Consider the following 11,740-nt stretch of genomic DNA (forward strand, 5'->3'; position numbering starts at 1 on the left):
TCATCCTAGAATTTGGAAAAATCTCAGACAAACAACATTTGTTGCTGGAAATCAGAAAATGAGAACACACTAAGTAAACTGAGCTTTCCAGCCAGCATGAAGAAGACAGATTCTGTCTACAACTGTTAAATTTGGAACTGTTAATAACATTACTGGTGTTTAGGCAGCAGCAGTGATTCCTGTGGACTTTATTTTCTCTTCCTGCTATTTTTTCTGTCTCCCCAGTTTCATTTACATGAAATATATTTTGTAAACAGAAAAACTACAGTTACACTCATGGAAGCACTTTTGATCAGTTTTGCCTGCAGGTGTGGCTGCCTTTAGACAAGTCAGAAATCCAAGAACAGAGTACATAAAACCCATTCCCAGAGAGTTAACACAGGACATCTGTTGGCATATTTTCTCATTTCTTTACATGCCTCAGCTGATGGGGTTTCCTCATTGCCCTAGGAAAACTCTCATACTTCTGTCTGAAACAGCAATTTGCAGTGCAATGAAAGCATTAGTAGAAAAAAAAAAATTCAGTATGTATTCAAATTCAAGAAGATTCTACTTTTAAGTAGAGCCTGTAATTCAGGAGGATAGAAACACACCAGGGCTGGAGCTGTTGAGTCTCACTTAAGACCAGCCCTTTCCTGGGAAACATGGAAACATGGCACCTGGGTTAGTTTTATATTTTTTCCCCCAAAAGTCACATGCTTGCACACGTGTTCCCCACTCCCTTTCCAGGCCCTATGCCTGTGTGATGCTGCTAGAGAAGCATAACTTCATAAACCTAATTGCTTAAAAATAGGATCTGGCAGAGCACCAGCTCCTAGATCAGTCTGTGAAGCGTTCAGAGGTTTTAGGCAGCAGAGAATTTTACTTCAGGCTATTACATTCCAATACTTCCTTCCACTCCCTTCAGAAAAATCACTAAAATATTTGCAGCAATTCCAAGGACAGTTGCTCCAGCACACACTCCCCTTGACAGACTGCTGGGCTACTTGGGGGGCCCAAAAATAAAGAAATAAAAACAAAAAGCTTTTTGACACAAGAGCACTCAAAATTCCTTTCTGTAGCTCTCTAAATGTTCTATATTCCCATTTCTTTTAATCTTTTTTAGTTTCAGGGCCATTCTGTCTGTGTCAGTTCTGCTTCTGTACTAGCTCAAAGAAGGATTTCCACACACAGAGTCTTGCTTTAAATATGTTTATTTTGCTCACCATTCTCAGGTGAGCTCTTCCACTCTCCACAGCTCATGAGAATTCCTTCACCCACTGCTCTCATGGCTTCTCAGCCTCCAGAGGAAAGGGTAGGAAGCAAATTTGGTAAGGGTGGAAGGCTCAGTCTTGACCTGCTTCCTTGGAAAACTGAGTCATAATCTAATAGCAACATACAGATCTTGCTGGATCTGTGAATTTGGAGGAAAGGTTCAGCTATGGAAGCTGAGTATCACAGAAAAAACATTTCCTCTAACTCCACTAATCTTTCAGGAAGAGAAATTGTGTGCAACAGAGCATGAACCAATCTCCTCCCCTCCCTCAAATGGCTGCACGGGGGGTTCCAGCTCCTTTAGCTGTTCTCCACACAGACTCCCACTGGGTCTGTGTGCGCAGTGTCCCTGGGCATGCACACAGCCACCAAAGGCATCTCTGCTGGGGTCACCCCTTCCCTGCACTGCCACTGCACCCCTTAGTTCTGCCCGGCTGCTCCTGACCTCCCCTCTCCTCTCCAGCCACCCCCTTGGGCAGCAGCACCAACAACCTTTACTAAAAATACCTCCTGAGCATCATAAATAGCAAGATGGCAGCATTCTTAATCCCCCTTCAGGCACGTAATCTTTTTGCTTTTGATAAATATGGAGTGGCAACAATGGGCAGAGAATAAAATGCATCTTACAGTACTGGTCTGCTTGGCCTGTGCCTTGCAGAAAGGAAAAATGAGGACTCCCTGTATCCACAAATGCTCTCAGCAGAGGACAAGAGAAAAAGGAGAAGATTGCTATTACAAGAAGTCACAAAGTCTCCCCAAACCTAAATTTTGAACATTTTTAACTCAATAGGATTTATTGGCCAAACCACAAGACCAGTGTTCCTAAAGAAAAGCTCAGATCTGCAGAGCACCTGCGTCACGCAGGGAGCCGGTCAGCAGGAAAACTCAAAGGAAGGGAAAGGTTGGCTCCTGCCCTGCTGAACTTTTGTACCACCACAGGCTGTACAGAACAGGCCAAATGCACAGTGCCAGGCCAGCCTGGCAGAAGGAAGGGCATGATCCAGCCCTTTCATGCCACTTGACTCTTGAAACACGGCGGCAAATGCTACAGGAACCCCTCTACACCTCTGCCAGAGAGATTTGAAAAACCCCTGCACTTCCTAAGGACCGAGGTCATGCTGTATCTGGAAACGAAAAATATGTTAAAGAACCTAAAATCAACTGCCATTTGAGTTTAAGTTCTCAGCCATTTTCCTTACTGAATCTATGGGGGTAGAAATTCGTAAGTTCCAAAGAAAGTCTGCAAGCTTTGTTGACACCTGTAATTCCAAATATTCAATATTCAAAAATCCCAACATACAATAAAAAAATGCTTGATGGTTTTAAGTTTTTTAACATTCTCCTACAACTTTTATAAAACTAAAGTTAGAAAATTTTGCCCTTTCCAACTGCAGCTCTAAAGCAAAGGCATCAGAAGTGCTGTTTCCAGCATAAACATGTAGGAAAATATTTACTCTCTTGCGAGCATGAAAACAAATATGGTATCACTGTGGCTACTATAATACAGCCACAAACACTGGCAATTTAAAAAATTTCAATGGCATTTTCAGAAAGACAGAAATAAAGACAATGGTACTGGAATTTTATTGCAAATTAATCAAATCATATATGAACATAATTGGTTAACCAGAACCTTTTTCTTTGAAACATAAGACTCCAGATATCCACTGCACATCTAAGTACACAAAACAGTTTTGTCATTCAGCCCAAATATCAAAACATCTGGCAACAGAAAATAGAAAAAAGTATTTATAGACATTTTTGGACAGGGATTACTTCAGGTCAAGTCCGAAAGCATCCTTAAGCTGCAATCATCAAAATCTTTTATCAGTGATTTTGGATTTAGCTAGTGTTACTAAGAGAGAAATATAACATAGGCTTTTTATAGCAGCTGCCAATTCAACAATGATCAAAGTTTTATTATTCTTCCTTAGATCAAAGTCTGGACTGAATAATTTTGGGATTATCTCCAGCTCAAAAAGTAGAATAAACAGTTTTGGATAACCACATTATTATATAACAATACAGTCTTTTTGCAACAAGTTTTGCTCTTATTTACATATGCCACAAGTTTTTAATGGATTGGATTATAATTTAATTATTTTATTGGCTTATGAGGACAATAAAAGAGAAATTTATACAGGAGCAGCAGAAGGCCATAGAAACATTCAAATAGTGTCTTGTGCATCTACATTCATATGCAGAGAAGATTCATGAGAAGAGGTGAAACCAAGATTAGGAAAGTAAGACTGGGCATACTTCCAGTGAGAGGTAATAGGTTTTACACCTCTGCTCATTACAAACCACTCAAGACATCTGGAGATCTCTTGTGAGACAGAGGCATTCACACACACCTTGGCACAGCCTGTCCACACCCTTCCAGCTGGGATAAGGTAGAGAAAATCAGGATACTCACATTGTGTTGGCTTTTATTAGCAGGCATAAAATACTGCTACATGGATAATACTCAGCACAATTATTTTTGCAACTAAACTGAATTGTAAAGGTGCTTAGATTTGAGTTTCCCTCAAGTGTGCTTTCAGTCAAGAAAAAGAATGGTTTTCATTCTGAGAAAACCACTGATTTCCACGCTGGCCCAACTGTGTTCCTGTTTCACTGAACAAGGTGTTTACAGTTATCTTCAGTGACACAGCCACTAAGTTCATCTCTTCTTTTACACCCTAATTCTAGGAAATTCATTCACCTTTCACAGTCTTTCTGGCAGTCCCACAGATGTTGATTAAGAGAAGTGGCATCCCAGGACACCAGAGAACGCCATTACTTTGGCATAAACTGTTTTACAGGTTCTGTAAGCAGGGCCAGGAGTTACAGCTGGAACATCTTTTTCAGATTTGCTGTTATTACAGGCTCTTAGCTATGTTTCTTTATCATTAACTAGGTTTCAGCTCTTATATAACCTGGTTGTCTCCCAGACTTTCTAATGCCAAAAATAAACTGAAAGCTTTCATCACAAGTTAAAAGGAAACTGTAATTTGAACAGCAGTTCTGCTGACTTCTCTGTTGATCAAAGATGCCTCATACAAGCCTGATGTAATAGAAACAAAATCAGATTTATAATAACAGTAATTAAAGCAGAATCCTTTCACTGAGTGAAATCTCACAGTCCATACTTGTATAAGACTTATACTGGAGGAATAGATGAAATGAGAGCCCATTTATTAAGTTGAGGTACCAGTTATAGCAAAGGGAACAACAGCTACTAAAAAAATGATTCAAAAGCTGCTTAAGGTTCACATTTTTTACCAAAATGTGTCCATCTCTATGACATCACATGACCTGTTTTGCCATTCCAGAAACAGAATAAAATATTTATTAGTAAGGAAGCAGTAAAGCAGAACACCTTATCATGCCCTTCCTGCAGAGCCCTCTGTGCTACAACCACCCCTCACACTGACCTCCAAAAGGACCACTTCTTAGTGCCATGGCAATAAGTTACCAGGAAAAAAATCTGTAAGAAATAACAAAAACCACTGTGGCCTAATCAATGAGCAGTACTATGTACTGCAGTCGTCAGCATGCTCCAGAGGGAGCTGAGCACAGGTCTAAAGGCTTCAGGGAGCCTGAACCTCACTGTTTGCTGGCTGGCATGGACTGGTTTTCTTGTACCAGCCTCTCAGATGAAACTGCAAGAACACCCCAGGGATAAAAATACCTTCTGCCTCACCTTTGAGAACATAATCTTCTTGATGTTTCACACTTCTGTTCAGAGTGCCCTCAGTCACAGCTGCACAGAGCAGGCATCTCTCCATGGGCTCTCCCTGCAATCCTACCAGCACAGCAGGAAAATGCCAGCAGCCTCCTCTCAAGAGGCAGAGGGCATTCTGTGCCACAAAACACTCTGGCTCATCACACTTTTCCACACACCAATCTTCTTTACAGTTATGAGACCAGATTCTCCTTCTACTTCAAAATGTGGCATTCAGAGGAGCAGAGTAATAGTTTTCAATATGAAATGCGTATGAATTTTTTCCATCCATGAAGAAATAACTCCAAGGATATGTAAGCTGGCCATAACAAACTTGCAGCAGCACAGGCTGCAGAACCCACACAAGAACTTGGGCAGGCAGACAGAGGTAGCTCCAATTCATCTCTCACTAAAGCTGCGCACTTTAATTTAAATATGTGCACCTGAACAGGAGGCACTGTACTGTGGATGTGACTGCATTTCATCAGTTACATGGAGCAAAATGATTCATCAAAGCTCTAATTCTGGATTAATTTCTGGATAGCAAAATAGAAAAAGAAGGATGTAAAACAACTCCATGACACCAGTGTACCTTGCTGAAGCCTGTCTGGCCTAAACTTGTTTACAAACTAAGGATTTCTCTCCACAACATATGGGACTCTTATTTGGGTGTGAGCTTCTGAAAACTTATTTCCTCTTGAAAACATGACATAATAAAGGCTGAGCATTTCAAAAAATGCACATCTCACAGTTATTCTCTGCTATTGCTGTATCACGTTTAGCAGTTTTCTTTAGGTTATAATGAAGAACAACACCTCATTATAAAGATACTTTTGCCTGCACAGTATGTGGTAAAAAAATTTAGGCTTTAAAGGCTAATTTAAGGCTACTTGCTGGTATCAGAACTCACAGGCAAAAGTCTGCTTTCCACAGTGGGACTCTGCCTTAGCACTGCAAAACTAAGAAATACTACACCGGTCACATGAACTAACCATGTGTGGTTTTCATCTTCAATTAGTAACAGATTAGATTAAAAAATAATCTGAAATATTCAATTCAAAGTTATTAGAAGAAAAAATAGAAATTCCCCATCTTGTTTTCAGAGACTGTGAAATGCATGAGGTTCTGGTGTTCTTCAGTAAAAGCAATTTTGCTGCTTTTCCTCCCATAAGCTGATGCTTATTTTCCTTCTTTGCAATTCCTTTCAAAACCGTGCATCTAAAATAGACTCTACCTCATTGTCCCAGTTTCCTCTTGTTGTTGCCATTAGTCTATGCAACTTTTTCCATGCATTCAGGACTAATTTTCATTAATCTCAAAGCACAGAATAAGCTTTGTTGAGGGGGAAAAAATGGGACAAGGCATCAAACCTTAAAAAGAGCTTAAAAGAGATACTGCTGTTTAAATTAGATACCTCTGTAAAATATTCTTCTTTCCCACTGAAACAAAAGCTCTACCAGGCCTAAAGATTCAGGTGCAGCTACTGGTTCTCATGTAGAGACATGCACAGCTCTCAGTGATTTGACAATCCAGGTGCTGATTCTGAGCTACTCAAGCCATTAAATTGAGGTTCAGACTAGTAAAAAAAGCATAAATCATTACATGTATTTAGAAGAAATAAACAGAAAGTATAGATAGGATTAAATAACAGTATGAAATCAGCACAGAAGAAATTTGGGGCAAAAGCTGAGGAGAGAAAAGCTCTCAGAGCCAGTTCCAAATTCTGCCTGCACAGGTATTGTGGGTTGGAAACAGCTGTGTTGGCAGGACTGCCTCAGGTAGGGCTGCAGAGCCCCAGAGCCTGCCAAGAACACGTTCCTTCAGGCTGTGCCTTGTAGCACAGAAAATGGGGACAATCACTAGGACTAGAAGCATTGAAACTACAATACTTAACTACCATAAGCATGCTAAAACTCCCAGCTTCCAAAATGAAGGAAATGTCCAGCCAGCCCCACTCTCCAAGCCACCCAGCCCGAGAGCATTTGCTAACAGCCATGAAATAGTCACATCATGAATTAGGGACATCATGACATGCCTGAAAGAAATACCTCTGACAACAAGGAGGAAAACACAGCACTAGATTTCAGAAAAGGATACAGCAGCCACCTCTGCAGTGGCTGGTTCCTTTAGATAAGAGCAATGTTACTCTGAAAATCACAGACTGCAATAAAACATTGACCAGAGGCTCCCAGCAGCAAGTTTTTAAATCGCTCAGCATAAACTTCAATCAAAACCATTGCTGCCAGCAACAGCTGCCATGTCTACAGCCATCTGAGAAAATTTGGAAAAGATAAATAAAGACTCTTAATGGTAAGAACTCAATATTTAGTATGCAAATTTCTCATTGAAAAATTGATGATTTCTTCACACAGAAGTTTCCAACTGTGAGACAGATCAGCCAAGAAACGTGCAGTGTCCAGGAAGAAAGAATTGCTACCAGAGCACAACATAATGAGTTAAAGTTTCTCATCTGCTGTTAGAACTCTATTATCAACTTGTGTAAGAACAAATGAGGAGCCTGAGAAGAGGCCCAGAAGGCAGAAATTTCCCTGTTCTGATCTGACCCTCAGATTCAGGGAAACAAAAAAAAAAACCCCAGCACTCGTCTCACTTGTAAAAAGAGGACTCTCTCTCTACTACTGTCATGGTGATTTATTTGTCTGAAATGAGAAGTCTTTGTTCTACATTTGTTAAAAAATCATATAGAAATAGACAAGGATTGTAGTACAAAATAAATTCTTAAACTAAACAACTCTACTTCTTTGACTATTGAGCAGGCTAAAAACTGCACCTGCCTTCTCTACAATACCCACATTAGCAGCACCAGGGTGGCACACTCCAACTTGTTAAAACTGGACAGCAATAATATTTCTTCAACATTGGCTTCTGTCAAAATTCAGCGACTTTTTCACAAAAAAAAAAAAACTATACCAGTCTTGATAAACTTCCTATTTCACACATGTTTGTTTTCCTGAAGTAGTTGCTACTGGACTAAATACAGCTCGTGCTAATTCTTTCAACATTTAGGGAAAAAATTAGCAAAGATCTTTGTATCTGATCACACCAAACACTCCCTTTTGTGCCTGTTTGCTCTAGCATAACTGAAGATTATAATAGTTAAAAATAGCCACTTTTCCATTAACTTAGACCTTCATGATAACAAGTAGTTTTGACAGTTTTTAAGCAGTGTGAGATAACATGCACAAGTAGGTCACAGTTATACTTGGCTTTAGAAAAATGTCTTTCATCCAGGGAATTTACAGCTCTTTGCAAACAAGCCCTTAGGTAAGCAACAATCTATAAGGCTTACTCCAACACCCAAACTCACTCATGTATGAGTCCTAACAGCAACTACTTAACAACAGCTGAAAGTAGAATATTAAGCCTTTTGCAAACTGCAAAACTAAAAAGCCTGACTGACGTCAATGGCAGCTCTCCACTGATCCCAACAGGCTGTAGAGCAGGACATGAAAGTGCCCTGGGAAGGACTCCAACTTGACAGGGAAGAGAAAAGTGATTTTTCAAAGTTTGTTTCAGCTCCTAGTTCAGTCACAAGATTTCCAGAATGATTTTTTTGTTCAAGCTTCTGGGAATACTTGTCTGTGCTGCTTCATTTGGCATTTGGTCAGCACATCTGCTAAAGCCATACTACCAGGAAAGTGGTGGGAGAATGTTAGAGACCTTCCATTTATATAACAACAGGAGCTGAGAGACAGGTGTGAAGGACTGCAACAACAAGGTCTGTGAAGAGTGGAAGGAAAAAAGGAATGGTTCAGAAAATTCATCTTAAGGCACAGGTAAGACATTAGTCCTCATAGCAGCCCCTCTGAAAAACTTAGCTGCCATTATTTCCATTGTGCAAGTAGGGAAGCATAAAACTCTTCAATCCAGAGTTCTATTTAAGGCAAAATTACATGAATTTGTGTTATTATTTATAATTTATGTATTGATTTATAATGTGTCAGAATTTCAGTGACTATATGGGTAGTTTTGGTCAAATAACAACAAGGAACTGGAGCAGGAGAATTAAAAGGAATGGTCCAAAAGTCACGAGGTACTGCTGGATTTCAGGAATTTCTTCTGTCATCTGTTGCAGTCAGTTCACTACACCATGCTGCCTCCTGGAGCAAAACAGATGAATAGAGAGCTGCACAGATTGAACACTGGTAATACCGTGAGGCTTTCTACTACCCCTTGAATATCCTCTGCAGTTTAGTAAGAAAAACATCATGGGTGAATGTTTAACCCTTTTGCTATGCTAGTTATGCTTGGTATATAATCAACCAGCAGACAGCGCCAAGTGCTTGATGCATTCAGAATAATAATGATCACCTTTGGACATCTAACACCACATAAAATATTAACAATCAATATTCGCTGAGCTTGCAGACCATAATGATGGCGTGGCTTTAATGTGACTGCATATGCATGAGGAAATCTGCCTTCATGAAGCACAGGGTCCCAATCTGGCATTTAAACAAAGCCCTAAGCCCATAAACACTCACTTCTAACTTGTGCTACATTCTCATGAGTAACCTCATGAAGACCTGTCATGTCACTTAAATGTGTAAAAGTTAGTTTCTATGTTGACTTTTAACAGCAATAGTGTTTAAAATTAATAATGACAATGGTCTATAATGTTTTACACACAAAAAACCTTTGGTCAGTATGTATTTACCCAGACTCACGTATTTTCCATATAAATCTCCTTGTTTAACTTTAAAAGGATTTATTGATAGAAATTAATATCTTCATCTGTATCATGAATCTTATTCACTACTTCCCTAAAGACCTACGACTGTCTTACTCTCTCTTTCTCTCCAATTAATTACTCTGAAAAAACGAGATGGCACGAGAGGGACTGAGAAAGAATTCACTTTCCTTCTCCAGGCAGCTCTCCAGTAGAATTAAGCAGGCATCAAACATCATGTGTTGTGCAGATGAATGGGAGAGAGGGACAGTTGGGGGAGGAAAGGGAAATATGGCCAGTGGAAATGTTCCCTGGCTTCCCATTCTGTATGGTTCAGTTTTTGTGAGTCATCTGCAAAGATGAAATTGCAAAGTTTTTATGTCACTTTTTCCAATCCAGGTACCCCTTCAATAACAAATCTGCTGCAGGTTATAAAGCTTTGCTGGGTGTTCCCCACAAGTACTAATGCAGCCTTAGCACAGAACTGATGCTCATATGCTTAGTGTTCTTCCAGAAATGGATTCTTCGGAGACCAATATAGTCCATTTCTCCCTAAAGCAAGAAATCTACTGTTGCATGAAGAATTATGCCACTCTAACACCATTTATTATTTATATCTAAAATGGGTGTGATGCTTTAGGAGTATGGTCATAGCCACAAAGTGCCAACAACCTTTTAGGAGTCACACGATGCCTTCAACGTGCATGAAGCTCCTTTGGCTGTCAACAACAATCCAAGCAGATGAAAGAACTGGTCCATGCTGAGCAGTATTCATGAAGATGCAGAGAGATCAAAGTAGGAACAAATAAGATGCATCCTTACATTCAAGGGTTTGTCAATTTGCAATATATAATTTTTATAAAGTATTTGTTTCAAGTCAGAGATAGCCAGGGAGTGGTTTCATTTGTCATTATTGTGCAGATAATTGTCTGTCTTCAGGATATGCTTACAAGTCTTTCTGCTTTGTTACGACAACATTCAGAAAATGCTTAACTTTATGTCTCCAGTCCTTTAATTTGTACTAAGTATAATAAAAACCCTAAAGCATCAGTCTTTGTGCCACACCTGTGCCAGTTTCTCATACTGGAAGCATAACTTCGGGATGAGATCTGCAGTCAATGAATAAGGCTGATCAGCTCATCTCCAGCCCAGAATGGGCAAACAGCCGGAGTTTACACACAAATACACACAAATGACAAAAGGCTATTCAAGTTTAAGCCATAATGTTAAAAAAGGAAAATCTAAAGTAAAACTCAAAACGTTAATTCCAAGCCAGATGCAGACGTCCATCAGAGGTACAAACCGACGATTGGATTTACCACCACACCCTACCAGGAGCACTTGCGTTACCAATGACAGGACAAGCCGGATGCCTCACTGCGCTCAGACACCCAGTTCCAATCCGCTACCATTCCCTGAGCAGCAGCACCCGCCGAGGTCTGACCCTACGCCCACCCTCATCACCATGCTCCTTTCTCTGCATCCATCCATCCATCCATCCATCCCCACCGTCACTCAAGGCGTACCGAGTCGCCGCACTTCCCCGTGCCCCTACAGCCGCCCCCGGCAGGTGCGGCGGTGCCCGGCCCCCGAGGATGCTCTGCGGCGTCCGGCCCCGCCGCAGCCCGCGCCGGACCCCCCGCTCGGCCCAGCAGCAGAACGGCACCGGGCAGGCGACAGCGGGCGGGGGATCACCCCCTGGCCGCCCCTTAGCCCCGAAATCGCCGGCTCAGCCCCGGCGTGCGGGGCACCGCAGCGCGGCCGGGCGGCAAGGTCAGCGCGGCTCCGGCGCTGCCCCGGCGCGGCAGAGAACCCACCTCTGGCAGACATGGCTCAGCCTCGGGCTGGCAGCCGCGGAACTGCTGCTGCTGCTGCTGCTGCTGCTGCTGCTGCTGCTCCTGCTGCCGCTGCTGTGGCTGCGGCGGCAGCGCACGGCCCGCACCGCCCTGCGCCCTCCGCGCCGCGGCGGCCGATGCGGGGGGCGGCGGCCGATGCTGGGCCGGGCCGGGGCGGGCGGGTCCGCGCCGCCGCCGCGCTGCCTCCCTGCCCTGCCCTGCCCTGCCCTGCCCAGCTCTGCCCGGCTCTGCCCT

General features: G+C 42.0%; 1 protein-coding gene across 3 annotated transcripts in view; it reads right to left on the reverse strand.

Annotated features, from left to right (window-relative positions):
• ABLIM1 (actin binding LIM protein 1) overlaps window positions 1-11,532 on the reverse strand; it is a 188,987-nt gene extending 177,455 nt beyond the window's left edge. For all 3 annotated transcript variants that reach the window (XM_058028980.1, XM_058028979.1, XM_058028978.1), the window contains exon 1: window positions 11,468-11,532. In XM_058028980.1, coding sequence (XP_057884963.1) covers window positions 11,468-11,480 — 13 coding nt within the window. In that variant the 5' untranslated portion in view covers window positions 11,481-11,532. The remainder of the gene's footprint in view (window positions 1-11,467) is intronic.
• Between the last annotated feature and the right edge of the window lie 208 nt (window positions 11,533-11,740).

Source organism: Melospiza georgiana, chromosome 8 (assembly GCF_028018845.1).
Source record: "Melospiza georgiana isolate bMelGeo1 chromosome 8, bMelGeo1.pri, whole genome shotgun sequence".
In the NCBI taxonomy this organism is placed as follows: Eukaryota; Metazoa; Chordata; class Aves; order Passeriformes; family Passerellidae; genus Melospiza; species Melospiza georgiana.